This window comes from Tenebrio molitor, chromosome 7, assembly GCF_963966145.1.
Source record: "Tenebrio molitor chromosome 7, icTenMoli1.1, whole genome shotgun sequence".
Classification (NCBI taxonomy): Eukaryota; Metazoa; Arthropoda; class Insecta; order Coleoptera; family Tenebrionidae; genus Tenebrio; species Tenebrio molitor.
The window spans coordinates 7,880,614-7,908,576 of record NC_091052.1 but is presented as its reverse complement, the minus strand read 5'-3'; the positions used below and the strand labels follow the sequence as shown (position 1 = coordinate 7,908,576).

The following is a 27,963-nucleotide window of genomic DNA, read 5'->3' as shown; positions in this document are numbered from 1 at the left end:
TACCATTTCTTCTCTCTAGTAAGGGTACAATTTTGTTACAAAGTACGAAGTTTCTCAAATTGTTTGCTTTTCTAATTAGTAGAAAAAAAAACATTTTCTAATGTCAAAGCTATCTGAATATGTATTTCCAAGAAGAAAGGAAGAATTTTGAAAACTGCATAAATTTCAAAATCATTGGTGTCAATTAAAAATTTCATAAACATTTTAGATTGATTGAAAATATTGTCAATGTCAATACGCAAGCCGATTTTTTTAATTAAATTGTTAAGTATTGTTTGTAGCATAAAAAATTAGTGTCAAATAAATGTTCTCGTCTGTTCCGAAAAAAACTCGAACAGTTTTTTAAAGATTTCGATAGATTATCAATTCTCTTATCCAAACGTCGTCATCTTTTTAGTTGACAAATCCTTCAGATGCATTATCACATTTTGACCATGCCTGCATTTGTTGCGATAAATGACAAATTGGGTTTTGACTTCATTTTATATTGATTCCCTAACTCTTTCATCAACGGTTTCTAAAATTCGTATCGGTGGTCATCCACTTTCACGCTTTCATCCTATACTTCCTGTTTCACGAAATATTTGACAGCTGATCAAGCTAAGCCATACGTTAATGTAAACAAAAGCAAGCACCAAGCCACTTGACCACAACACACGTCAAACCCTTTGGACTGATATTTCCTGAGATAAAGCATTTTTTAATCAAACTTTACAGGAATACTAAAATTTTATAGTTATTAGAAAAACAATTTACAGTCAAAATAATTGTAACTAAAGAAATAAACGAAGAAGCTTCTAAAGCTTTTTGCAAGAACTGAGATTCACAGAAGCTTCTAAATTTACGTTGATTAATGTCAATACTTTGATCAAATTTAGAATCAACTATATGAGCCATTTCATTGATGTACTTTACTGCCAACTTCCACATAAATGTTAATTATAACTGGAGCTTTGATTACAGCGATGGATACAAACTACGCTACGGACAAAGATGATTGAAATAATTCAAATTCACTGTTAATTTCCAACACATTTTAGATTTAGTAGTTGTAATATTTTAAACGTAAACACTTATCTTCGTTAAGAATCGTTTTGTCACAGCCACAATGTTCCCGTTTTTGCAGGTTTTATCACCTTTTTAATCTTGTCAAATTGCACATATTTCAGTTGCGTTTTATTATTTTTGAAAGTGCACTTGTGGAAAGTGCCTTTTGGCATCTGGTCGCGCGAATTCTTCCTAATCCTTTCGTATAGACAGAAATAATTATGAACGTTTACCAGTTTTACGGACAAGAGTGATTTAAATCGCGCGGAACTCGCAGGTAAAGTTGCCCATAGTGCAAATATCACAGATTTATGGCTTATTCATTCCCCCTCGTCGCACATAATAAATGATTGCGAACGATGTTGCCACGTTCCTTAACAAATTTAAGAAATCTAAAAACACGTGGCAGGGATTCCTCCTGGGGTAATTGCCCTCATCCATCTCGAATTCCAAGTGCATCCACCTCAAAAACAGTAAAATGCGCGCCGCCTAACAACGTTCCCGTCGTTTCTAAAATCCAATTTATAAAGTCCAACCGAACACAAATCTAAAGTGGTAAATATGTTATTCCTGCGCACAGTCGGCTAGAAGAACACGAGTATGGGATGCCTCCAAGGGAATAACTATCACAGATATGCAACAGCACCGAAGCCATATATCTCCAGTGTATCACAACTTACTAGTTTTCGCACTTTCGTGTCCTGGTCAGGCATGCACCGGCCGGACAGGCCTCCGCAATTAACAAGGATCGGACGGTCGTCCTGCAGGACGAGCAATCCACAACCGCAAATGAGACGATTTTTTGTCGGAAAATCCGAATTAATCAAGTCTCACGGTCGTCTCTTTGGACGGCGGACGGTTTAAAGAGCTGAAAAAAATCGAAGAGACTCGCGATTGGTCAGCACTAGTTGGTGGCCTGTTTTGCATATTAATATCGTTTGCTGATTTTAATGATAATCGATAATAATTATCTGGGAGTCGTTTGTGAAATGCCATCGTCGGCTCTGATTGCAAGGTTATTAGCCCATTAAAATATTTAATTCCTAATAGTAAATAAGAGTCATAGAAACAAAGCGGAAATTAATGGGCGCCGTCACTCTTTGATCTATGCTAATAAACAAAATCCACCAGTCGAAGGTTTCGCTCTCGATGCAACCAAGATCGAACTGCATCGATATGTAGATTTCAAACCAATTTGAACGCCGCTCGGCACAACAGCATCGTTCATTATGTCGGATCTTGTACAATATCTTTTTCAACAACCGAAAACTGTTGATTTAAACACCTGTCAGGTCTAATTAACAGAAACGGGACTACTATAGCGAGACGCAACGCCCAAGGGCTCACATTATAACACTGAATACACTCTCTAACTGACTCTAATTAGAAACAAGAGATCGCATCATTTACTACAATTTCATTGAACAATAAACACCCTCAAAGCAAATTGAACTTTTCATGTGTCGACCCAAAATCGACTCGCAAGCTTTCGCACATGTCAAACTTCTTAACAAAACACGTGACAAAGAAAAACTGTCACGTTTTCCACAGAATCAATAATATCAATTATTTGATGCTTTGAGATTCGGGCTTTTCAACGTAGGTCGCTAAGCTGCATTTTGTGGGGTATGCAACCGTAGTAGCACAAGTGCAGTTGCAGTTGCATATGTTGAACTTCACTCGCCCCGCTCGATTGAAAACACTTCTTGTGCAAGACAAATATTAATTAATATAAAACGCGTTTTTAACTAAACACTGGTCTACCGAATTTTTTAAATTACGACACTTATCAAAACGATAATGTCGAGTTTATACAAAGTGATGGCTTTTTAAAAGTAATTTGACTCAATAAAAGCATAATTTGTGGCCTACGTTTCTCCATATTCGCATTGAATTACCTTGTCTACTTTACAAGTTTAGCATAAAAAGTCAATTAAAAGGTCTATCTCTGCCTACAAAGATGATGATTTTTCCAAAAATTTATTCCTTTGCCAATAAATCTATCGGTAAATCTATACGTTTAACAAGTTTTGGAGGATGATACCTTTTAAGAGGCGACAGGTTATTTACCTCTTCAATATTCAACTGATTAAATTTCTTCCTTTTTCAAATAAAATATTAAATTCTAAAAGATCGTTGCACTAAAACCGCACAAGACGTTTAACTTGAGAAAGAGTGAACTTCAAATAAATTCCAAAAATCAGTTTTGTTTTATTTTTGTCTAAGAAGCAACGAGGCACCCAGTGTTTTATACAGTTAGTGTAGAGGATTTATCAAAATGATTAGTAGCAGCAAAAAATCATTGCGTGCAGGCTTTCCGTTAAAAATTCTTTGCAGCATTTGTATCGCTTTACTACAAATATTGACCCGTTAATATTTAATAACTGTAAACTTTTCTGATACGATTTAACCAATTTAGCACCCGACGTATACAAATGGAGGTACAACGTAAACATTGCAATGCGCAGGTCTTGAGCAGGTGCTCAACCCCGCAACTATTACAAAACTAACCCTTTGGGGTTTAGTAAGTGCGTGTACATTAACAAATGAATACGTTAATAAAATTTAATTTCTCGTGGAAATTTATACTGTCCGGAATCTAAAGCAATACTGGTTTGAGGTGAGTCTCAAAATCCTGCGAGCTTTTTCACATTTTTATTTTACCAAAGTTACTCAGTTTCAATTTTTGTTTTGAACATCAACAAAACGATGATGTCGCACTGGTGTAGAGTTTTCAACCGCATCTGTGTTCCAAACCAGCGTAACTCGGAGTTTGCAACAGTCTGAAACTTGCAATTCATGACTTTACTTTTGTAATGTGTGATGCTCATTGACGAAGATTGAATAGGAGACACCCTTGCCATTAACGAATCTTTAAACTTGTGTCTTGTGGTCAATAATAGCTGCGGAAACTTTGCCCGACTCCAGAACTTGGAGCTATCAAATTTGGAAGGGTTCTAGATGAGAGGGGGCGTAAAAATAGTGTGTTTTCGCCGGCAGGGTTTTGATAGTTGGTGCATTTAATTAGCGGCTATGAAAGAGTGCGGATATAATGACACAGCCCCTATTGTACATTATCGATTGATATTTTATCGTGCCGTTATAACAAATGTAATTTATTTTTACCGAAAGCACATGCCTATCGATTCAGCATAACCGCGTCGCTCACAACAAATGCCGGCCAACGACAATGATTGAAGAATCCCATTATTAATGCAAGACCAATTCTGTACAACGGATAATTTTTTAAATTGTCACCGAGATCCGAGAATATCCCCGAAACAAAACTGGGGCGCTTATTTGACCCGTCGACATAATTCCCAAACAATGCCGTTTTTGAAGTAGTGAAAAGAACAACGCTGGCGCGCCGATAGCCATCGTCTATCGTGATCCACATAATTTATTTGAATATTTCATTCCTTCATGCAGTCCTTGAACTTAGATATGCAAATCCGGGCGGCCGGCAGAACCTCACTATCAACATCTCCATTTCCATAATAAACGAATATTTTTGAGGTATGGGCTGCAGCGCCGCGAAGAATTTAACAGTCGAGCCTATAGACGGCAACAAAGTGACGGACTTATCTAACGGCCATCCGGAGTCGAGAAAAGTCTCGATTCCGAGAAGCGTCTCCGACGTGCCGCCGCTAGAAGGAGAGGATCCCCAGACTGAAGTTCTAGAAGCCGCCACCGTCAACAACTTGCAAAAAGGAGGTGAGCCAATGATTTAGCAACATTTCGAAAATAACCTGAACCAGCCAACGGACTCTCGTTCGAGATCGCCTTCCAAGAGGACGGCGAGGAGAGCATCATCAAAAAGCATCCCCCCAAGAGGTTCCAGAGACTGGACGAGCAGCAGACGAGCCCCGCCACGACGCTTGTCAAGCTCCAAGAAAAGCTCGACGAGGCTGAAATCAGGCGACAACAGGTAACGGTGTCGCATGACTAAGATTTGACTAAGATTTCACAGCGGAGGTCGTTTGGCGGTATTCTAGTTTACGGTTTGCACGATACCTCCTCCACACTGAATCATTCGAGACGTGTCTTTCCTGTCCAGCCGAATTTTTTTCAAGATTTAATTGAGAACGTTGGTTTTGATAGAGTTTTTATGAAAAACGGCGTGATCAATCTTGTTGAAAATGTTTTTCCAGGAGTTCATCGACTTCTGGTAAAATGATTGAAATTTCCGTCGCCGGGAAAGCGATTTTTTGTGTTAGCTTGTTCACATTTTGAAGTAAATGAAAGCCGTCAACTTGGCGAGGTATTATTCATTAGTTGTCATAATAAGTAAATTGCGCTTTAATTCAGGGGCGAATCGATTTATCAGGAAAATAAGGCGTCGTGAGTGGGGAAATTGAAGAGTTCATGCCCGTTTAGCAGTATTTTTAGCGACGAAGTTTGACGACCGATTGATTATTTTGTATTTTGACGGGTGTCGTGAAAATTTCAAATCAATTTGGAAATTGTGGCCGGCTTCGAAATTTCTCGTGTCGCGTTAGTCTCCGGTCAGCCGTGGCAAATAAAAAGGAAATATCCTGTAAAGTTGGTCATAAACACCGGTTAATAATAAATCAGTACCAGTCGAAGCTGTTGTTGCAACGAAAAGGTCAGAACCTTACTTATTGATACTTTATGGGTTACAGCGAACCGAAGCTATCGATTCGGTGCGTAATTGGTTTTTAGGCCTCTGCCAAATCCGGGACAATCGAAAGTGTTTTTAATTGTGTTTTTGCAGATTTTGCAGCAACGAGTCCAGTCTGCTAAATACAGGAACGTTTTGAAAAAACAGTCGAGCGTGACGTCGTCGGACGACGATCCGGATCATTTGAGGGTACCACCGGACGTACCCCAACCCACAAATCCCTACGACGTTTCTTACATTTAATTAAGATGGCACGTGCGATTTTTCACGTCTTGTTGGGTTGGGTTGGTTTTTTTGTTGCACTTGATCGATTGCGGGAGGTTTTTCGATCGCATTTTGAGAATTTTGCCAACGGTGGACCATCCGAGGAGTTAAAAAACTGCGTACTAAATTGACATATAATTGTATTTTAATTTAGAAAGTGTCATAAGGGAGCTAGAAGAATAGATTGTAAAATTATTTCTAGCTTAATTGCGAGCGTTTGTGGAGAAGATCCGATAAAGGCAAGCAAAAACTTCAAGTTCCTCCCTAAACGCTCGAGTACTTAAAAACTAACATCCAAAACATCAAGTAAAGCTTGTACTCTATTTTAATTTAGCTTTATTATCTCATTTAGTTTATACATCTTCATTAACATTATATTTATAATACCCGTAACTCTTTTAGTGATTTAATGGGAATTTTAATAAAATTTCTTTATTATATTAGTATATAAAACAACATTTTATTTATTAACATCATTTACAAACCACTATTTATATCGGGAATGGTAAATATTACAAAAGTCTCGTTCCTTGTGGTTTTATTTTATAATAAATTGTACCTAATGTGCGTCAGTAGTTACATTGAAAGTCCGATTGGGTCATTTGAAAATCGTCCCAAAAAAGAAAGGAGTCGAGGGGAATCAAGTGGTCGCCGAGGCGGCCTCTTGCTTCCTTAACATAGCCACTTTGGGAACCTCATGTTGTCTTCGGTATAGCACCCACGTAGATTTATTAAATACGGTGAGAATGGGATCAAAGCAAATTTGCGTCTTACTTAATACCTGTATCAAATATCACTTCTAGTTTGGCACCGGAGCAAATATCGATGAGAACGAACTTGGATCGTTTGTATTTAATAAACCCCCGTGGGGAGTCGTGTTGATGAAACGAGAAAGGAAATCAGTAGTGGGAAATAAAATGGTGAAAACGAGTAGTCCGTGCAGGCGAAACTGAATTTCTTGAACGAAACAAGTCGCGTCTAAACAATAAATCATCGGTGAATTAATATAATTCCGTCTTGTTGGATTTGTTGTTCGTAGTAGAAAGTATTCGATGGAGCTCTGGGAGTCGAGGGTTGAGGCGTGAGAAACACATCCAGGGATGGGAGCGAAACATCGAGATGATCAGAGATTGTCAAAGTACATGCGGTTTTGTCCAATAGTAACACGAATTTGTAGTAGATAATTATATTGCAATGAAAATCGGTGTTTATTCACAGAGGAGGAGGAGGACTCACTGGTAACATCTATGTATGTATGATCGTTGCGATAATTTGGCACATTGTTCATCTTACATAATCATCATCGGGGATGGGAAGAAAATTATTGTTTTGTATGTTCGCCGATTATTGCTTCTAAACATAATCGCTATACATTGAGGCGCTACGAAGCTCCAGACGGGTCCTGGTGCTGTTCCCCTGAACTGAATAAATAATACAGACAGACGTCTTGGAAGTTGACGGGGTGAGCAGGCACAATGCGTCAATCGAGCGAGACGAGCGAGGGGGAGAAGAGAAAAAACGGGATTCGGAAGAAGAGGATGATGTGTATTATTTCTTCGTTTCAGATCGACTGGACCGTCGTCGGGTAAAAGACAGAGTCTTGCTAATGTTATCATGAAGATTAGGCAAGTAATGACGACGATTCCTGGTCCTGCCAGTTCCTCCCGCCAGTTGTGGGATGTGGAAGACAGCCGTCAGCACGTCGATACGTCGATTAATGTTATGGATGTCCAAAGATTGGTCTTGCCACGAACAAATAAGACTAAATCTAACACACAGCCTCTATATTATGTATAAATATCTTTTTTTGTTTTGTTATTAAACCTACCATGTCAGTCCTCACGCACGTTTTTAGAACACGGTTTGAGCGGTATACAATTACAAATATAAAAACATCTAGAAATAGTCCGGGGAGTTCGTTGCGGATCCCTCGAGCGAGCGGGGGCGGCCCGCGAAAATCCACTTAGCTTCTGCACAAACATCGGAAATGGCCCTTTTAGCGGCCAAAGTGCATCCGCAAATCCATCGCCACTTCCTCAGCGTTAATTGTAAAAGCCCCGATTCATGGCGGCGCGGTTCCTATTGTGCCATTTACACTGGAGGATTCTGAGGTACGTTCGCCGAAAACTGGCGTTGCACAGAGCGTAGCACACCGGGTTGATCGTAGAGTTAATGTAGCACAAGTAGTAAAAGAAATCCCACAGCTGCGGCGGGATCCGGGCACTCGACGCCGTCACCGGTTTTAACAGCACCAGAACGTTGTACGGGGTCCACGTGATGATGAACGTGAGCAAGATGGCGGACAGCGTTTTGGCCGCCTTCTTGTCGGCCTTCTTCTCCTGCGTCTTCTTCTTCTTCTTCCCTTGGTTCTTCGTCGCGTTCGCCAACAGCGTCTTCCCGGCCAGTTGCTTCGGGATGATCTTGGCGTTGAGCGGTATCCGAATGTCCGGCATCGCGGACGGTCTCCGGTTCAAGTGGTTGGCGTGGAGGGTGTTCAGCGGGTAGTCCACCTCCGGGTGCGACCTGGTGCGGACGTCCTCCGGTATCATCTTGATCGACGCACCCTCCGTACAACCCGTCCCTTCGCCGGGATCCCCCGGCAGACGAATCAGGATCGTGTAAACGCTGTCGCTCGATACTGAACGACCCGCCAAACGGTTGCCCGTCGGCAAACTCCTGGAGTCCCTCGGCGCCAGCCGAGTTGGGGTCATATTGGCCTGAGTGTGCGGTAATTCGCGTTGTGTCGACAATGTGCTGACGTACGGCTCCCTATCGGAACAAGAAGCTCAAGTTACAATCGACACTTCGATGCCAACTCCTCTCTACAACTCCCCCCACACACAACAAAAACCAAACTCAACCCCCACACTGCTACATTGCAACCCAATTCCAGAACGCAAAGAAGACTTTGACAATTTGCTTTTGTTTTGGTACTACTCGTTTCAAAAATCTGTATCGTATCTTTGCGTTCCACCCTCTCTGATCCCCGTTCTAATGTCTTAACTGTTAACTACAACAAGACTCCTTTTCCATTTGGAAGAACGTAACTTCTACGACCACACATCCCTCTCCTAGTACAACTAGAAGCAACAGTTCCTGTTTGAGTACGACTTACCTGATGACGTTCAAAGAAGTGCACCTGGAGACCGAGCTTTGTAAAGGCGTGTCCAACGAGACGGGGGTGATGCACCCCTGTCCTTGTTCGCTCGGACTCTCCTCTTCTGTGTCGCTGTCTTCCCTTCCGGAGTGCCACCACGCCACGCACCACGCTCGCACCCTCCAGAGTCCCGCCAACCATCCTCCTTTTCTCTGCACAGATAAAAAGATCCTCAACATTGACATACGCAAGCGTCATTTGAGGTGATTCCTATTCGAAACCTTATCGCACGGGTAAAACGTTGTTCACACGCAAACAGCTCGGAATACGAAATAAAATGATTTATTCAATTTCCTATTGGATTTAGCGACTAGAAACGGTGATACTTCTGCATCGCGGATCTTATTTTTCGGTGAATATTTTATGTCGGTGGTGAACGCTTTATCATTTATTAATTTTTTAATTATTGACCAGCGTCAAATGACAACAACGTACCGAAATAGCACCACTTGGGACTAATGAAGTAAAACAACGCGTCCGATAACTGCAAGCATTTCATTACGGCCAATGGAATGACAGCTTCCGGTTGATACACTCTCTATACACATTTGCAGATATGTTATTTACAATTAGACCTCGCCTCGATTGTGAAACCAGGTATGTCGGAGGGTATTGTACCGCGCCTAATGGAATTAGGAAAATCTATTTTAATCATTGATTTTGGGACCGACCGAAAAATACGAGACGCCAGACTCTTCAACGATTTTTTCACAACTACGCCGTCCCCACGAGCGCCCTTCCAAATTTAGACCAAAGACGCAACGTTTGGACAAAGTAGTAGTGCGTGGCCATTTACAGATTAAACGTGCTCGTTTCTGGAGACAATCTACTAACATTTGCTGGGGCGTGTTTTATTGGATTTGTGTTACTAACCGGTCGTTTCCGTCGATGATGATCGACGCAGACTGTACTGTGCATATAGACAGAGTCGGTATCGGCACCCGTCGAAGACTCAGACCGGGGCCTTCGCCATTCCTCCAAGTCCACCGTCGAACAGGCGTTGTTCGCTTCGTCACTGCACACGAATACACTGTATGAACATAATCAAGTGATTTTAAAGAGTTTACTTCCAAACATTCGCTAACACCGAACATCTATAAAGGAACCTTGGGGGCGGCGATCCACAAACATTTATTTACAAAAATTCACCGCCGCTAGACCACAACTTCTAAGTCAACTTTGATCTATCAGGAACAGGACGTGACTGTTACATCACCAAATTACTCTCAATTGGAACTAATAACACTTCTACGATTGCAGTTCTAACTTGATTATGCATCAGAAGGAAATCGACACAGAATCGCAGAATTAATCGCCCCTCAACTGTCAACACGACCTGCACGAATCATCGAGTCCGATGGAGTTGGAAATTATGCACAGCTTTTGCAAAAGTTCAACTATTTGTATGGAAATTTCGTTTTAACCAAATGGACAAATCAAAACTTTCAGAGTGCGAATTAACTCTCCATTGACGAGAGGTGTCCAGTGTGCAAACTACAAGTTAAATTAACACATTCACCATCTATGATATGTGGAAGCTCCAACATCTAACGACTCTACTTGTGCCATACAATATCGACCAAAGGGTCGGAGCCTTGGGAGACATGACCTGGTGCAACGAGAGGAATGTGTTTGTGATTTTTTTTTGCATCAGGTTGCCCCGAAGACCCCGCGGTGCAATTAATTGGACATGCTGTGAAGAAAAAATGGGTGAATGGAAGACGTTGGTGTGAAGTAGAACGGAGAACGTTGATCGATATAAATTTATCCGAGTGGTGTCTGTGCCGTTATAATTAATGTGCGTGATAAAATTGTATAAATAAAGCTTCCCCGGCTTCGGGAAATCAGTTGCATACCTAGCGAGTTAATTAGTTGGAAAATTAATTGGGCAAAAAGTTCACATTATTCGCGATTAGATAGGGGATCGGAAAATCTCCGACTGCATAAACCGAGACGAGTGGATAATAAGGCTTAGATCACCGTTAAATAGGAGAAGATGTAAAATTAGCACGATATACAATGAAGACTTAATTATGATGGGACTTCGAATAACCTCCAGGTTTAGACTCTAATTTCTACGTGGAATAAATTAGGGTATTTTATAACCTGCGCCGAGAGCGCATCCCTAATCCGTGCGCTGCAAATTTACCCGAGGAAGACACACGTGTTGAGGAGGCGCAAAAATTGCCAACCGAAAGTCCGTGAACTTTACAAATCAAATTTATGATTGGAGTCGTTGTGTTGAACATTTGGTGGAGGTGCCGGGCTCGGCAACACGTTTTATCACCAGGATAGTGTTAATTACAACTGCAATAACATACCAGGACAATCATGCATGGAGTCGTCCCGGCGCAATACGGCCGAGGACTTTGCATCGGATAAATTTTTCATCAGTCTAAAATTAAAAGAAACGACAGAGAGACACATCGAGACAGGAAGGAAATTAATTCAACGTCCCTAAGCTCGGACTCCTCTAAATGGACACTCTTCATTCGACCAAGCTCAAACAAAAACGGTCCGTACCTGGAATTGCTCCGTTTGCTGCTGTCCTTTTTGCCCGCTTGGAGGTTGGGCAGGTCCTTCTGTCTCTTTTCCGTTTCCCGCCAAATGCGCCAATACAGAAAACACATAACGGTGACGGGGACATAGAAAGCGGCAATGGCTGTTCCGAAAGTGATGTAGTGGTTCGTTTCGATGAATTGAATATAACATTCGTTTTCAGGTACAGTCCGTTCGCCCTCGATATATGGCCAACTGTAGATCCAGGGTGGCCACAACAGCAAACTAATACCCCAAGCGCATCTGAAAGGAGATTCGATTCCCTTTTATATATACGATGGAGACGTTATTATGGTTGCGCGTACAGGTCACTGAATAATTCCAGCACTTCGGCTGATTCACCCCTTGTACCCGACCCACTCCCACCTTTGAACAATCTACGCAAAAATGTTATTCTGCTCCCTTCGGTACCGTAATTTGCACACAATTGCAGCCGTGCATCACATCCTGCAATAAAATGAAGGACGGATCCGTTCCGATTTATTTCACGACTCTCACAATCCCATAATGCCCCACTTCAATATTTTATACGGTTGGATTTTATGGGCGCCGTAATAAAATGTATTCGAATTTACAAGAGCCAGGTCAACAAAGGGCCAGATACGTGAATGCAGCGCGGTCAATTATCGCTCCGATAGTAATTTAGTTCGATTGCACTGCAAAGTAGCACCTGCTGTTGTGATCCAATCCACGGCTCCAATCGCAGGCGGAGTTTAGAAATAAGTGATTTTTTTAAATGTTTAAAGTATCAGAAAGACATTTTTGGAAAAAGGCCAAAAGATATAATTACACAAGCCAACATAAATGTAGACTTTGATTCACTATCGCTGCTATGTGTAGGCTATAATAGTTATTTACAGTAAAAATGAGGAAGGCAAGCTTTCGTTCACGCGAATTGCGCGCTCGTCCAAGTGAACAAAAGCGGCCCTACTCTCGATTGCTGTATTTGGTTTTGTTCGATACCTCCTTAGAAATTGAGTGTGTAACTTTATTCACAATTTTAAATAAAAATAAATCACATTTTTGGACGGATCTTTTGCCATGGAAAAAATTAAATACAAAATAATGTCCCAAAAAAATCAAAATTATGTTATCAAAAAGAAGTGGACAAATTTACGAGTTCATGAAAACCAGTGTGTGAAAGACAGGGAGCGAAAAACGAAGAGCGAAAGTGCAGTGAACGAAAGAGAAACCTTCACCCACTGGTAACTATGGATACAGACTCACTTTCTAGGGAGGTATCGAACAAAATATCATTATTTAGTACGTAAACATTTTCTGCGTATCATGTATTGTTTTCAAATAAATGAACCAAAAAAATGAATTGAAGACATAAATATGTTTTTATTATTTTTTTACCTATATAATCTTTGTATAATAAAGTTGATGAGTTGCTTAATAGTTATTTCCTTTGAGTGTGGTAAAGGAGAGCACGTGGTTTACATTGGACAAAAGAGAATGACCTAAAACAACTGACCCAATCCCAGGATCAAAAAATATTATACATTCAAATGCGGTGCAGCCGGAAAAAATGTGTTGACTCTGCTTCACAGGAACTTGGTTTAATGAAACAATTTACAAAGCTTTGGGCAAACAGGAAATGTGTTTTCTGTAGCTCTGTAATAAATTCCCAAAATTATCTGACGCGAATTTGGAAGGTATTTCTGTTGGGGCTGACATTCACCAATCAACGTCAGAATGCTTTCGAAAAGGAAGCACGGACAGCCTTTAAAACTGTTAATTACAATTGCAAAAGTCTTACAAAATGTTAGTAGAAGAAGTGATGACAGATTACTGTTGAAAATGCACGTGAGTACAGTGGAAAAAATGGTGTTAAAATGCTGGTTTTAATAAAAGGGAAAATGTGCATCAAAAGCATTATTAAGCAACAGTCACTCATTTTTGTTAAGGACGATTCTGCTAGAAAAACTAGCAGGATCAATATTAATTAAACTGTTGTAGACATTGAGGTATTCTCCTTTTTTGTCTAGTCGTTTCCAATTTTTATAGAAAAAAAAGTACGTAGACATTCTGTTGGTAGCAATAAAACATTTTAGCACAAGTTATTTGAAACCCCATTCACAAATAAAATTTTTATTGGCGTGTGTTATTGTCCATCATCTAGATCTTTTTATCGGCTAGAAAAAATTTGAACAGTTCTGTGTTTCCAAGACTGGTTGCAATTCAGCCATGATTTTTTTTTTTTTTGTAAAATAACGTTAGCAGCCATTTCGATACTTGTGATGTAACTTACGCTATCATGATGGCCGCTCTGTTGGTGGTTCTTTTGGCACGATAGGTGAGCGGTCTGGTCACCGAAAAATATCGATCAAAGCTGATGATGAGCAAGTTGAGCACTGAGGCGTTACTAGCGAGGTAATCGAGAGCCAGCCAGGTGTCGCAGACTAGGGGTCCCAGAGGCCAATAGCCCAGAAGAGTGGACACGGTGAACAGAGGCATGGAGATTAGACCGATGGCGAAGTCGGCCACAGCCAGAGAGAAGAGGAAGTAGTTGCTTATGGTCTGCAGTTGCTTGTCGATCTTGAAGGAGATCATCACCATAATGTTGCCTACCACTGTTACCACGGACAGGATTCCGGCTGTCGGAAGAGAGACACGCTTTTCACTGTTCCAGAGGTAGAGGGTGTGGGTTACCTATGGTACCAATAAAGACGACTTGGGTGATGGAGTAGGTGGCCTCGTGCGGAGCGTGGATGACAGATGTGTTCTCCGTCGACGACGTGTTCATGTTGTCACGAGGACCTGCAGGCTGGACGCCGCATGTTGCTCCGCCCCTTCTGTATGGCCGAAACAATGCCAGCATTTAGTACATGGTGTATAATTGAACGTGCAAAGCGTCAAGGGTGGTAGTTATACGCACACAAAAGCTCTTGGTTTGCGGGAATTATTTTTAGAGCGTGTTTACGGCATGCGGGATGGGGTGGAAAAGCATCGGGGTATTTCGTAAGAAATTAATCTTGCACCCTTCCACAATATCGCGTCGTGTGCAAATTAAGCAAGAGAAAACGCTTACCGAAACACCATCATCAATCGGACGCACTCGTCGACGTCAACTTTACGACACTTTTATTGCCACTCTGGACACCAGAACTTGGTTCAATTGATAATAAAAACTAAGTGGATGGATATTGATTGTGAATTTACAAGTGACGCATGATTAGTGTATCTAGAGTGGATTCTAATTACGTGGAAACTGCTGCTTGCTAATCCATCTAATCGCGATGGAAATGGAAAATGCATCTCTAAACACTCATCAATAAAACATTGCACCTGTTTACATTACGCTCACTGATTGGCATTTAAAGCTTGGCAAACAATAAACTTGACAAGTGCCTCTTCACAATGTTTGCTTCAAAACAAATCCCCTCGAGACGAGGTTAGTGCAAGTTGGGGTGGTTGTTTCGGGTCAAAACATCATTCACTGTACTCGCTCCAAGACATTTTTCCACCCTTACCAATTCACACTTGTTGGGGTGGTGCATAATGTAATTCACCCTCTCTCAGTCTTTGTAATTTTTCATCGAGACCGTCTCAGCGTGATTGTAATTGAAAAGCAACTTTTCAGAACTATTAAGTATCAGATTCTCAAATCCGGTGAGGCTCCATTGTTAATAGCTTGAACTAATTGAAGTTGATAGTCAAGTTCTATAATTAATGTTGATATGCACCTACTTTAACGAAGCCTGAATATTTGATTCGTGTAATTAGTTCCACGATAAAAGTTAAAGGAGATTCATTTGGGAACTCTACCAGTTACAGGCACAGTCAGGTGATCTTCCAAGTTTTTTCTGGTTCAACGTGTTATCCTGATAAAGGGCGAGACTGAATGGGCAATGTCTGAAGTTTCATATCTCAACTCTTTAGTAGAAATTGTGGCATGAAACATAATTAAAAGTTTCGAGTGACTGTGGTTCCCTCACACACAACCAATTCCTTCTGGGTGACTTGGAAGTCCTCGTGTGTTTTGCTCCTAGTCGCAAAGGGACCTCATCTCTGCTCTTTGTTATTATACGTTTGCCCGAACTGTTACGACGCGATCACCCTTATCCCGCACAAAGTGAAACCTCTCCATCGATGGACAAGAGAAAATAATGAGACAAATATCATTTTGAAAACCTTAACTTTTTCAATTTCAAACCGCGAAACTTCCGGAGCGACTTAATTTGATTGTACAACCGCTCGATGGCACTCAAACCATTTTCAAAAATCCCGCCCGATTCGCCGTACCAATAAGCAAATTGAAAAGTTCCGTCGACAAAAACGTTAAGTTTCTCCGCGATTCTTTTGATTAACCGTTCTGTGTCCTGGCGCTCCTTTGATTTTCTTTCGGCAAATGGAAATTCGATAATTGCCGCATAAACAACGTTCGTTGTGTGGCAGACGGGGCCCCCGAAACGGGAGTTTGTTAAATTGTACGTGGAAGGCATTTGACATTTATTCGGAAACATGTGTTTTTATTAAAAATGCCAATATGCAGATGGAGGACGCATTTCGCAGATGACGTTGTTGAGTTCCGTGAGCTCGAGGAGCGACAAAAAGCGAACCCCTCTAACGGGGGTTTATCTAGCTGGGAAAAAAATATCAATCTCAATACTCGAACTGATGTTAACATCATTTTTTATAACGATTAAGTAATCAAATAGACATCAAATATGGCAGGCAAGTCTGAATTTGAAGGTTTTTTCCCGGCGTTCGGCTCCAGTTCAATTTCCTCTGATATTTCCCGCTTTCCTTTAACTTAATTGTTTTCGCTTAAAAATGTCTCCCGGATCGATATTACCTCGTGTACGGTGTTTGTACAGGAGGTAATTGCATTTTGTCCCTTTCCGTTGCATTTTTAATACATCCGGGTAAGTTTCGCGGCGATCTCCGCCGCCGCCGCCACTTGAAGCATCACAGGGTGGTAGTGATGCTTCGCTCGACACCCTCTCGACACACTTCCAAGAGGAGAGAAAGGATTGCAACATGTCCGACGATCGAATTGTAATAATAAGTCCTTGCCGGTTCGAAAATGCGTTTTTGAGTTGTTCGGTGGTGCACATGCGGTGATAACAACGTTCCGCAACAGATGGCCGTCGTGTTTGACAGCGCCGCCCCCGAACTCTCATAAAGTCAGTCGGAGTATTTTACGGTGAGTTTTTGTAATGAAATTTTAATGGCGCCGGGAAACAAATCTCGTCAAACTTATAAAGTTATAAGACACACACGCGAGGGCGTCCTCATCCCTTAATTATATTCCATTAGGAATACAGAAATAAATTATGTAAATTAGAAAATTCTTCTATAAAATTGGAGCTTACATTATCGCCAGAGCGGGATAAAAATTCCCTTTGAGTCTCTCAGCTCAGACGAAGTTGAGCCGCATCGCCTCCAGCTAATATCGCATGCCTGAGCTGCTGAGCCGGAGGCGGAGGCGCCGAACAAAACACAAGATAAATACTATGGCCACTTGAAGGCACAAATGCAATCGAAAAAATTTATGTATAAGAGGAGGCTAAGTGGACGCCTACGTCGCTACTTGTTGATATCCTGCGCTTTATTATACCGAAGCTGCGGAAAAAAATTTCGACGCCTACCGCCGATTAATCGACGCTGCCGACTCGGCCTGCACCCTCGTAAACCCGGCCACTTATGCTCGTAAAAAATGCATATAATTTATGGCAACGGTAAAGCCGCGATCGACTTATTAAAGGAAAATTCCCGGGATTTAATTGTTCGATTGCGCACCCGATATTAAACCGCTCGAAAAATTGTCAACGAGAATGTGTATACCTGGGTTTCAACCCCGCAAACGCGCCCCCGATAATTGGAAAAACCGGCGAAGGCTGGGAGCTGCGCCGATGTTAACACTGACGTGTCTCAAATTGAAATGATTTAGATTCAAAGGGGAGGCACATGCCACGATATTACTTGGTACACCACATTTAACAACCATCGAACATGCGGACGACCACGCCAAAACACGTTCCCGAATCATCCAAGAACACAGATGTTAAATGTGTTGCGTTATTTTTCCAAGACGAAGTCAGGGTGGTCTGACTTTTCGTCTGATTCAAAATTGCAGCTCTGGAAGCTTGAACAATTCGAGAAACAACAGAGACAAGTTGAAAAAAAAGAGTGTGTGCTTAAGACCGCACGACAGTGAAAATTTCTATGATGCTCGTTACTAATTTTAAGTAAAATGTACCTATTCTATAAAAAATATATCATTATGGATGACTTGGAGGAATAAGGAGCAAGGCATAAATAATTAATATAGAGGTACACTCTAGCAAAATTTGTGAGGTTAGGTTTGGATGTTTAAGTTTTATTTTCTTGACGATGATATTGAACACAACACAAGTTTTCATAGCAATACCAATACCCTGTATTAAAATAATTTGTCCATTTTCCTCTTCACATTTTGCTACACAAATTTTTCCAATAGATTTCCATATAATTAAGAATTACGTATTAAATCCTACATTCATCTGTAAACTTACAATAGGTATTTGTCGTGTCTTTATCATTTATATTATATAAAACTATCCAGGGTATTTCACGAGTGATAATGAGCCTGAGGGAATAATAAATTCAACCCACAATACATTTTCAAAAAAAGCCGGACATTTTAATGACAGTAGCCAGCTTTTTTCGGAAATATAATGTGGGTTGCATTTTAAATTACGTCAGGCTCATTATCAAATATCCTGTATACAGGGTCTTTCAGAACTGGAGGACCAAAATAATACGGTGAATTCATCATCTTCTGGGAATAATAGGAAAAATGTTCAAAAAAATCTATTTTAAATAGTGATTAGGAAAGAAACAATTTAAACTGACCAATCCTGTTGTTGATGTTAAGTTACGTATAAATTAGTTTTCCTGCTTTATTTGTAACTATTTTTTTTTATAAAAACGAAAATATTATTTTTGGTGGAAGTAAACTTTCAAATTCCGCTACTTTATGTTGTTTAATATTTAAATATTTAAAATAAATAATACAGAAGATATCACGACAGACCAAAAAAATAGCAAGAAAGTTACATGAATGTATAATTTCTTGAAAACAGTATCCAATATAAAAATCAGACAGACTTCATTTTACCAGAGAACTAGATTTCGCGCGTTCAAATGAAATCCTGGGCTGAGTAGGCGTTGGAAAAATTAAACCGTTTAGAAAAGTGTAAAGTTTGAATTTCCCGCCGTTTGACACGAATGACATTTGTTTATGTTTAATCGGGACATAATTGAACATGTTTGTTTTCAGTAAAAGCTGCCCTTAGATATTTGCTTCGAGAATAGGAATTGTTAAGTTATTCTATTTTAATGTAAAATATTGAAAGAATAAAAGAAACACTTTTATTTAAAAAAGATCCCTCCCCAGTTCAGAATTTCTTCTGAACGCGATATCTTTAAGAGTAGAAGTGAGTATTTTTTTGCTAAGCCCAGAGATTGAAGACCGAGACAAAGTCGAGGTCGGCAACTGGGCGAAGCACAAAAAGACCTTCTACCTTCGGGTTGGGGTACAGGTTTATTCAAATTTTCACCCATATTATGAATTTTTACTGTCATTTTGCTCTCATTGATTGTCCTTAATTCACATAATTTATGAAAAGCAACACCACAGTAATATTATTATTTTTGCTGTAGTACCTATTGTTTAGAAGCATTTTTCAAAAAGAATTTATTTTTATAAAATAAATTAAGACAGAATTTTTAATAAAAAACAAAATAGTAAACGCAGGATCTGGGATTTTTGTGTAGTGCTTGTAACAAATATTTTTTTTAAATGTCACATTTACTCGGCAACGAAAGCAAAAAACAAATTAGAATTATCTACATCGAGTACAAAGTGCCCAACAACCAACAAATTACTGTGCGATAAAATGTAACAAACACCCGAATATAAAAATGTATCTCGACTGGAAAAACATAGGAAGACAGTAAAATATTTGCTGATGTTGGAGTTTACAATTTTTGTAGAGATAATTCTTTAAAGGTTATGTGTTTTCCATAGACGTGTTCATTTGTGAGTATATATTTTTGTAATTCATGTTTTCGTAAATTTACATTGCATTTAAGCGCACCCATGCAAATTCATCGGTGGTGAAATAAATAATTAAAATCAATTTGTGGAGTTGGCAACTCGACGTCCCGAGTTTAACAATCACTGACAACGTGGATAACATTTTGCTGAAGTCGCGAAAAAAGACAATAGCAACATTCGGTTGAAATTTAAAAAATTGCAACTTCATAAACTTGAAAACAATCTGGATCTGTTTCTAATGAAAATACAAGAGTAGTTTTAAATTGTGAACTTTGTGTGTACTACAAACACTTATAACTCATTATAAACTCGGCGCAAACGAGAAGTTCGCAACACAATCGCGAACAAACATTTTTAAAGCAGAATGCGGCCATTGCGGTCTGAACTGCAAATTACATTCCACCTGTAAAATATTGACGTGTGCCCTACCGATAGTTCTGTCTCTAAAGACCAATTTTTCATTGAAAGTTTAATTTTAAACTGTAAACTAGCCCCATAAATTTAATTGCTTTTATTCACACGCAGCGCTAATGTTTCCACTTCGATCCATCCGATTTGATGAATTCGGCAAAAATGCAAAACCGATTGTTTGAAGAGTTTTTTCGATCCATCGGCGTGCCGCAAGCAAATAAAATTCACAAACAGCTCAGTTTTATGCAGACGGGAACAACGTTGCACCAGAAGAGAAGATTTATTAGCAGACTTCGGTCCTGATTTAGCTCTTCAAGCAGTTTTCTGTGCGAATTATAAAATCTCGGCGGGCTCAGTTAAACTCGTCGTCGGTGAGGAAAAAGTCGAATGGATATCGCCATTACGTCCATAATGGAGCGTTTCCTTGGGCGGAATAAAACCGTAATCAGGAGCTCGAGCACTCTCGCTAGACGCATCAGCTCGAGTGCAATGCAAAAGTCATCTGCGATGGCATTGTGTAGTGACGTTTACAACTGGTGTTGCTGTTTTCCGGGGCATTTATGCAGTTTCTTCACGGCTAGCGCCTTGACAATGAGAGATACCGGAGTGACCCAGTTTAAATTAAATGCACCGCGTCTGAGTCGATATCCTTGGTCCTTGCGCTCCGACTCCATTATTGCGTTTACGCTCGCGAACTGAAAGGGGATCGAATGGGAATCGCGTGCATCAGTGAGAGACTCCCATGATCTGCAATCTTCACTGTAAGCGCCATAATCGGAACGATTCCGGTGCCGATTCTCGGAGGGATCCTCGCGCATCCCCACGAATCCGGAAGAGAGGGCTTTAAGGGTTGACGGATAATTTAAATAAATTTGAAATTAGTTTTGTCGAGCCGCGATACGCTCCCACTCCTGCTCGACTTTTTATAAACTTGGAAATTTTTGTTTAGTTGGTGTTGAATGGCGTCGCATCAATCCATCAGATGTTCTGCCTTCCAGAGGTTCCTACAGTTCCCATTAATATCAGTCGTAGCGGATGAATTTTAATTAGCATGTTTTGGCGGAGGAATTTTGCTTAGTGCCTCATCTCCACTTCCACTAGGACTGTTGGTGCGGTTTAATACTGAATATAAGATCACACCGTTCGTTATACCTAGGCAGCTGTTTGATCAACTGGATCGGAACTGTTTGGGTTCAATTCACGACCGCAAAATACACGGAATAATGTCGTTCAGTTTGCGTTACTGACTTCCACACTACACTTTTTATTACCCGACCAGATATTATTACCCAGGTGTTGTTTCGCAACGGCTCCGACAACTTGCTCCCAAAATAAATAAATTTCACTCCATTAACGCGCCCAGATCTCTCTATTTTATTAGATTTGCGCCTGAATCGCATAGAGATAAGAGATCCCACAAAAATGAACAACAAAAGTGCATTAGGGACCACCACAAAAATATCATCCGTTTATTGAATTAAAGATCAACGTCGTAAGCTGGAACCAGCTATTATGTCTTAGATAACAAAGTCACGGCAAATTACACTTGTAAAAGTGAATATCTTACATGTTTCGGAGAATTAGAAGTAAAAAACTTAAATTAGGGGAAAAATTAAAAACAAACTTGAACCATCAAAAATGTATTACTTTTAACCTTGATGAACTCTGGTAAGAAGTATTACAAACTTGTGTTCAATTGGTTTTTAAGATTAACTTTCAAAAAGCTTTAATTTAAGCAGAAAGCAATTTAGTGACAGACTAGAATAAACATGGTGGAAATAAAGAACACAGATATATCATTGGATAAATGGACTTATGTCTCAGGTGAAGCAACTAACAACAAACAAAAAAAATTAACGTATTAGTCCCATTGGTAAAAATACATGGAAAAAAAAATGACAAAGCTTGAATGGTTATGAAAAATCTGTGAAAATAAAAAACAGTCAAAGTGTCTTTTTGTGTAAATGAAATTGAGATTTTCAATAGAAAAAATAAAAGTCTTGGTTGAAAGGAAAGGTAAAAGAAAAAAATATAAAGCAGAAAGGAGAATTTAAAAAAAAATGTATAAAATAATAGGTCGTAGTGAAATCAAATCTTGTTGTAATAGACCAAAATAATTAAAAAAGGAAAAATTTCGTATTATTATATGTATTATAATTTAGTATTCAAAATGATAAAAGAATTGTACGACAGCTTAGATACTGATCGCCTTTAAAACAGGCCTTTGTTTTCTTGAATGTAATAAATACATATATTGGAAGAGCTTACAATAAAAAATTTTTTGGACACTGTCAGAATTTGAGAATTTTCTCCTGTGTGAACGGATTTGATAAATGTCACAACTTGTCAAAATGAAACGTCAAGCTAATTTTAAAGATTTTAGCGATTTGGAGCCTTTAAGGGTTCCGTCGAACAAAAAAACGTTGTATTCAACTCGTTCTTGTGTAAATTGGCCCTTTTTTGGCATGAGTCAAACGAGCGTTTTAAAGGCCCACTCGTTAAATAAACTACAGAGACTGAGTCCGTTGAAAATGAAACAATTGAAAAATATTGGAATTTTTTTGTCTCGTAATTGGCACTGGCCGGACGTTTTAACACTTTTAACTTGACACGACATTTCAAAAAAAATAGGTTATGTTGATTATATTTTTGCTATTAAAATGCTATTAAACTGATGGTAAATGTCAAATTTGCCTGTCAACACTCTCAAAGCTGACAACCGCAAATTCGTTTAGATTACAATGATACCAAAATCATTCAAATTTTCATTGTTACCAACAGATTTAGTAATTCTTGATCACGTCGTACAATGTTGTAAATATTAAGAAGCGGTATTTACTTTTTCGTCAGTTGTGACAAATAAATTTATTGTAAACAAAGCTATCATGGATTCATAATTTCATTTTAAAACAATTCGATATTTAAAATATCCAGGTTAGCGTTGCAAATGTATTGTGGGTTGCATTTTCAATTCCGCCGAGCTCATTATCACTCGTGAAATACCCTGTATTTTGATAACGTGTGTTTAAAGAAATTTGTCCTCAAGTATCCTGATATTTGCTTTTGTTTCGGTTAAAGGTGGCCACAGTATGGCATTACTTCATGAGCTGTCAAATATGTATTTCGCGTGAAACAGAAAGTGTATGACGAAAAAGTGGAAGCGAACGACTCTCAATTCTCAATGCCTCTTTCAGAAACCGTTGAAAGAAAAATCGAAACAATATAAATTAAACTGAAAACTTCAATTCCTGATTTATCGTAACAAATTAAGATGTGTTTAAAGTGAGGTTATATCTCTCTGTAGGTATTGTAAAACTGTTCCAACTTAAAGACCGTTCTAGATTTCTAAAAGAAAAAGAAAACCTGCTTGCCCACAACTTTATTTTAACGCTCTTTTTATTTCTTAGAGACTTTAATTAAAATCTTATACCGTTTCCTTGAAAATTAGTTCACACCGTAAACTATACTATTTCATGCATAGACAAATTTCAGTTTCAAGAACAGCTAATAGTTGCTTGACAATAGGTCAGGAAGTTGGCTGATTCTGTCCCTTTAGTTCATATTTCCAAGTTTTCTTTAATTTCTGTTGAGATTTTCTCTTCTCGTCTCGGTTCTTTTTAAATAAAAATTAGTTCTGACTAAACGTCTTTACTCAACAATAAAAAAAGTGGATTTTGACCAAAATTTTACCAGAACTTATGCAGCAATTAATTAAAGAACCAAAAACAAAATACCACATTACATCACTCACTGTTTAAGAAGAACCTTAATGTGGGAATTCTTGATATACTAAGAATTATGGTTCTTAACATCGTTGTTATTGTGAGCTGCCTAAACAGAAAAATAGAAGAAAACTCATGTACTGTAAAATGTTTTTCTGTTTGATCTAAAAAAAGGAAATATGTTAAATTTTATCAAATATCTGTTTTCATTCAGTCTTTAGCTTGCAGTAAACATAAACAAAATTTGGGGAATGCGCCGGGGAAATAACACGTACACAAAATATGGTGAATGGCCGGGGAAATGCTGTTTTCAGTTGCAATTGAAGATAATCTTACTGGTTAAAAAATTTGAAAACCAGCTGATTCAAAAAGAAAATCTGAAAAAATCCGGAACTTGTTACGGAAATAAGCCAGATGCTATGGAACTTCATTTGTACGGTCTAATTAAAAACTGTAAACAAGATAAAAATTACTCGGTCCGTTACTCATTTGAAGAAACTGCCTTCTTCGAAAGCATCTGCAGTACGCCGCCATCTCAAGCAAAACATTTTTGCTTGATTTCGTCGGCTTGTGAAAGCCGGCCTCGGGGACCTCACCCGAGGACCCTTCTATTCTTGCAATCGCAGACGGTGGTCCCGTGACAAATACACCGCTGCAACCATCATTAGTGCGCCACTTTATCAAAAGCAAAACTGATTATTTGGCAATAGTTCCGAAAACATGAAACGTCGAAAATCAGAAGCAATCTCTCTTTACAAGAGCTCCGTAACGTCGTTATCCCCGCTGTAAATTACTTTGCGAAGTCGAAGAAAAATGAATGTTGTTGTGTCCGGTCCTGTGCGTGCGTCCCAACGAGGAAATATGGGCCAAGGCACGGTCGATGCCCGTCTGCGGTCCACCGGGAAGATGTCCCGACAATTTCGTTATATAACTTAATAACCAAAAGTCCATCGTGATCCAGGAATTTGCATCCTGCCGCCCGTATTTACATGATAATGTATGCACCCGCTCCCTTTCTCTTGTCGAACACAGCGTATGTTAACATTTTCCGCGGTGTCGGGGCAATCCTGCTCCTGACAAGTCATAAGTCAGACAAGCAACCGGAACAATTCCGACGAATTAAAGCGTTTCGATAAGTCCGGGGACGGGGAAACGACCGTCGCTCCGGTAATACTTGTTTGTTTAGTAATTTATAAGACTGAAAGCTACCACTTAATATTATTTAGTTTTGTTGTGAGCTTCAGAGATGTTGGAAGTCTGCTCGCGACAAGCTGCGCCATGTGGGTCAGAGCTTTTAGTGCAACCAATCGGACCCCAAGATTGATCATGACATGTGATATATTTTACTACCTATTATGCCATCTGATATCCTGTTTATTTTGGCTTGATTAGATGACTGATAAGATAATGACAGGTCCATTTTCCTACACAAAACACAAAACCTAAACAACCTCTAAAAGACAAAGACCCTCGGCAAATATTTCTCATACGCCACAAAAGTTTTCTCCATACATTTCGTCTGAGATTAACACAAAAGACGGATATCAGATATCCTCAGATTTCTGTTTTCTCCTTCGAAAATCTTTACTGTCATCTGTGGAAACATTGGCAGATGATTTATTTATTTACGCTAGGTTTCTCTACGCTGTACCAGAAAATTCTTAGTATTTATAAATTCAAAAGTGGTGGATGCGCCGGGCAAATTTTACCACTCTTGTTTGATGAGTTATGCAAAATATGTTACAAAAGATTTTACGACAAAAACAATAAAAAAAAACTGCACGATTTTAGTTGCTTCAGTAAGCAAGAAAATGATACACATTTCATAATCATTTCAATAAAAACCTGCTTGACTTGTTAGTGAAAGCTGCAACGATGAAGAAAAAATGCAGATATTTGCTCGTGTGTCAGTTGTTTTTCTGTATTACTCCCATTTTATTCCAAAATATTCAATCTCGTTCTATTTTTAAATCAATCTCAGTCTATTTAAAATTGTTGAAAACTATCTTATTCCACAAGATTCAGCTTTTTTAAACAATTCTTGCCAGATTAAGGATATTTTTCAGTCACGAAATGGCGTTTAATTGATAGACTGGTCACTAAGATGGCCAGATTTGAACCACGCAGAATATTTATGGAGTATTCTTTTAACCGAAGGGCTTTACACAATATTTATGCTGTAGCTTTTGGATTACAAAAAAAGAAATAATTATTTAATTTAAGAAATTAAAACGTCTTTACTTTCTACTCTTCGCTGAAGACAAATGTAATATCGCAGCCTTTCCCAGCAGTAGACAATCAATGGATACTTAAACAGAAGAATTTAAGAAAGCTGTGAACTGTAAGAGTTAAGAGGATAAGTTCTCAGATGTCTGCAAAATGTGCTTTGTGAGCTTCATTGCGAGGAAAAACTTCCGGAACTTATGCAAATCGCGATGTGTCTAAAGAGAGAAAAATTGCTTTCTGTTAGCATTGCGAATGCATTATTTAACAGTAAGTAAACAATTGAATGATGGTGCGTTTCGCAACACGTGACGAGACTTCATTTGGTGTGTTTGTCGGTAGAATTCGTCATTAAAATATTTAGCGCGTGCTGTGGACTGGTAGTTTTCCAGAAGGAATATAGTAGGAGGCGATTTGAGGATATGCATTTTTCCGAAAAGGTGCAATCTTGTCCCGGCCAGTCTTTATAGATCGCATTTCCCCTACCCCGTTGTAAAAGTGCAGTTGGCACACTTCAGACCCATCATAAATAACTTCACCTAGACCTAGACCCAAGCGTGATCCCTTTAATGGTGTTGATTAAAAATCCGAGGAGAAATTAAATTAGATGATTTAGCGGGGAAGTGGTTTTAATTTAATGGGCCCATCGCTAACACAATTATTATCTCAGGTTAAGGACCTTTTCCATATCTGTGCCTATTCAAATTTAGTTGGCCATAAACTAGACAATTATCTCCAGAATTGCGCAAATTGATCGAAAGCGAGGATGGATGTGGAGAAATGTGGACAATTTCTTGAGCGACGATGATCGCCGTCCAACTTTTATCGTGGCGAGTAGTTTTTCATGGCGAGAAGGATTATTAATTTGGTAACGGTCTGGCAGCGAGGAGGAACTCAGTCCACATCGAGCAGCGCAAACGAACTCGTTCGTTAATTATTAGTGAGGACGATTATTGCTTTAAACGGTGCACTCGACGAGCGGAGGCGTTTTTATTTCCCCCCGAAAACAATCCGGGTCGAAAATCGGATCCGGCGAAAAAACGGTTCGGTTAAATGACAGGTGACACAGTTCCGTCCCCGGAGCCGAAGTCCGGTGGAAGGTGCGATTTCCTCGCGGGGGTAAACACCGACGAGAAGCGGGAAGTGCAGCTGAGGTCGGAACGGGCAAAAAGCCGTGCAATTAGACGATAAAAGGGGGAAGATCCGGGCAATTGGGGCCCGGCTAGATCGATGCAGCATGCAAGGGGCTCACCTCAGCGGTCACATCTCTGGCCATGTCTCATCGTCAACGGGCACATCACACACAGACTCCTGGGGCTCCTGCAAGGTGCAGCTGGCTCCATAGGCGTGGACTGTCCGGGTTGGCGCCTATGGAGCAGTCATTCCACCCCCACCCAAACACACCCCAGGACGCGCATGGCGTTCATTGATTTTAGACCGAGACGCGAGCCCCGCTTTCATGGATGTTATTTTGATATAGTATCGTGTTATGGGGCTTCTGTTATTGCGATGCCTGTTTAATTTCGCGACGATGACGGACTCCGGGTGTGCATCGACGGGGCCGACGCCGAGGGGACTGCTCCGGGAGGGCGCGACGGCACGAGCACCACTTGTCCATCTTTATGGCCTTTTTTAGCCGCCGGAGCACTCTCCAACCTGAAAAGAATGAAATCCCGCGGAAACTCGACACATTATACCTAAACGTGAGCAATTCACGCCGCTCTCCCACCGCCGACGGTCGCCCATACATGCAAATGCCACCCACCGGCTGCTTGAACACCCATTCGGCTCCTTCACCCGATAGCGTAGGAGGCGGAAGAAAAATTATCCGGAAAGCGACCGGACTCAAAACAACGCATCCATCCCTTCATATCCCGACACTGTGACC

The 27,963-nt window shown here is 39.9% G+C and overlaps 2 protein-coding genes across 4 annotated transcripts; one reads left to right on the top strand and one right to left on the bottom strand.

The window, feature by feature from the left end:
- Positions 1-455: 455 nt before the first annotated feature.
- Positions 456-6,481, top strand: LOC138134351 (uncharacterized). 2 transcript variants are annotated; one of them, XM_069052550.1, is made up of 4 exons: positions 456-3,667; positions 4,564-4,761; positions 4,806-4,975; positions 5,783-6,481. In XM_069052550.1, the coding sequence occupies exons 2-4, from the start codon at positions 4,566-4,568 to the stop codon at positions 5,930-5,932; spliced, it is 516 nt and encodes a 171-aa protein (XP_068908651.1). In that variant the 5' UTR covers positions 456-3,667; positions 4,564-4,565; the 3' UTR covers positions 5,933-6,481. The 2 variants fall into 2 exon arrangements, 1 of the variants encoding a protein (XP_068908651.1); XR_011160715.1 differs by lacking the exons at positions 456-3,667; positions 4,564-4,761; positions 4,806-4,975 and adding an exon at positions 4,998-5,711 and having other exon boundaries at positions 5,783-5,920.
- mAChR-A (muscarinic Acetylcholine Receptor, A-type) lies at positions 6,422-27,559 on the bottom strand. Of its 2 annotated transcripts, none has more exons than XM_069052549.1 (7): positions 27,328-27,557; positions 14,325-14,467; positions 13,924-14,269; positions 11,634-11,912; positions 9,984-10,125; positions 9,069-9,262; positions 6,422-8,722 (listed from the first exon to the last, which is right to left on the bottom strand). In XM_069052549.1, the coding sequence occupies exons 2-7, from the start codon at positions 14,416-14,418 to the stop codon at positions 7,996-7,998; spliced, it is 1,782 nt and encodes a 593-aa protein (XP_068908650.1). In that variant the 5' UTR covers positions 14,419-14,467; positions 27,328-27,557; the 3' UTR covers positions 6,422-7,995. The 2 variants fall into 2 exon arrangements, with proteins under 2 accessions (XP_068908650.1, XP_068908649.1); XM_069052548.1 differs by having other exon boundaries at positions 6,567-8,722; positions 9,984-10,140; positions 27,328-27,559.
- Positions 27,560-27,963: the final 404 nt, after the last annotated feature.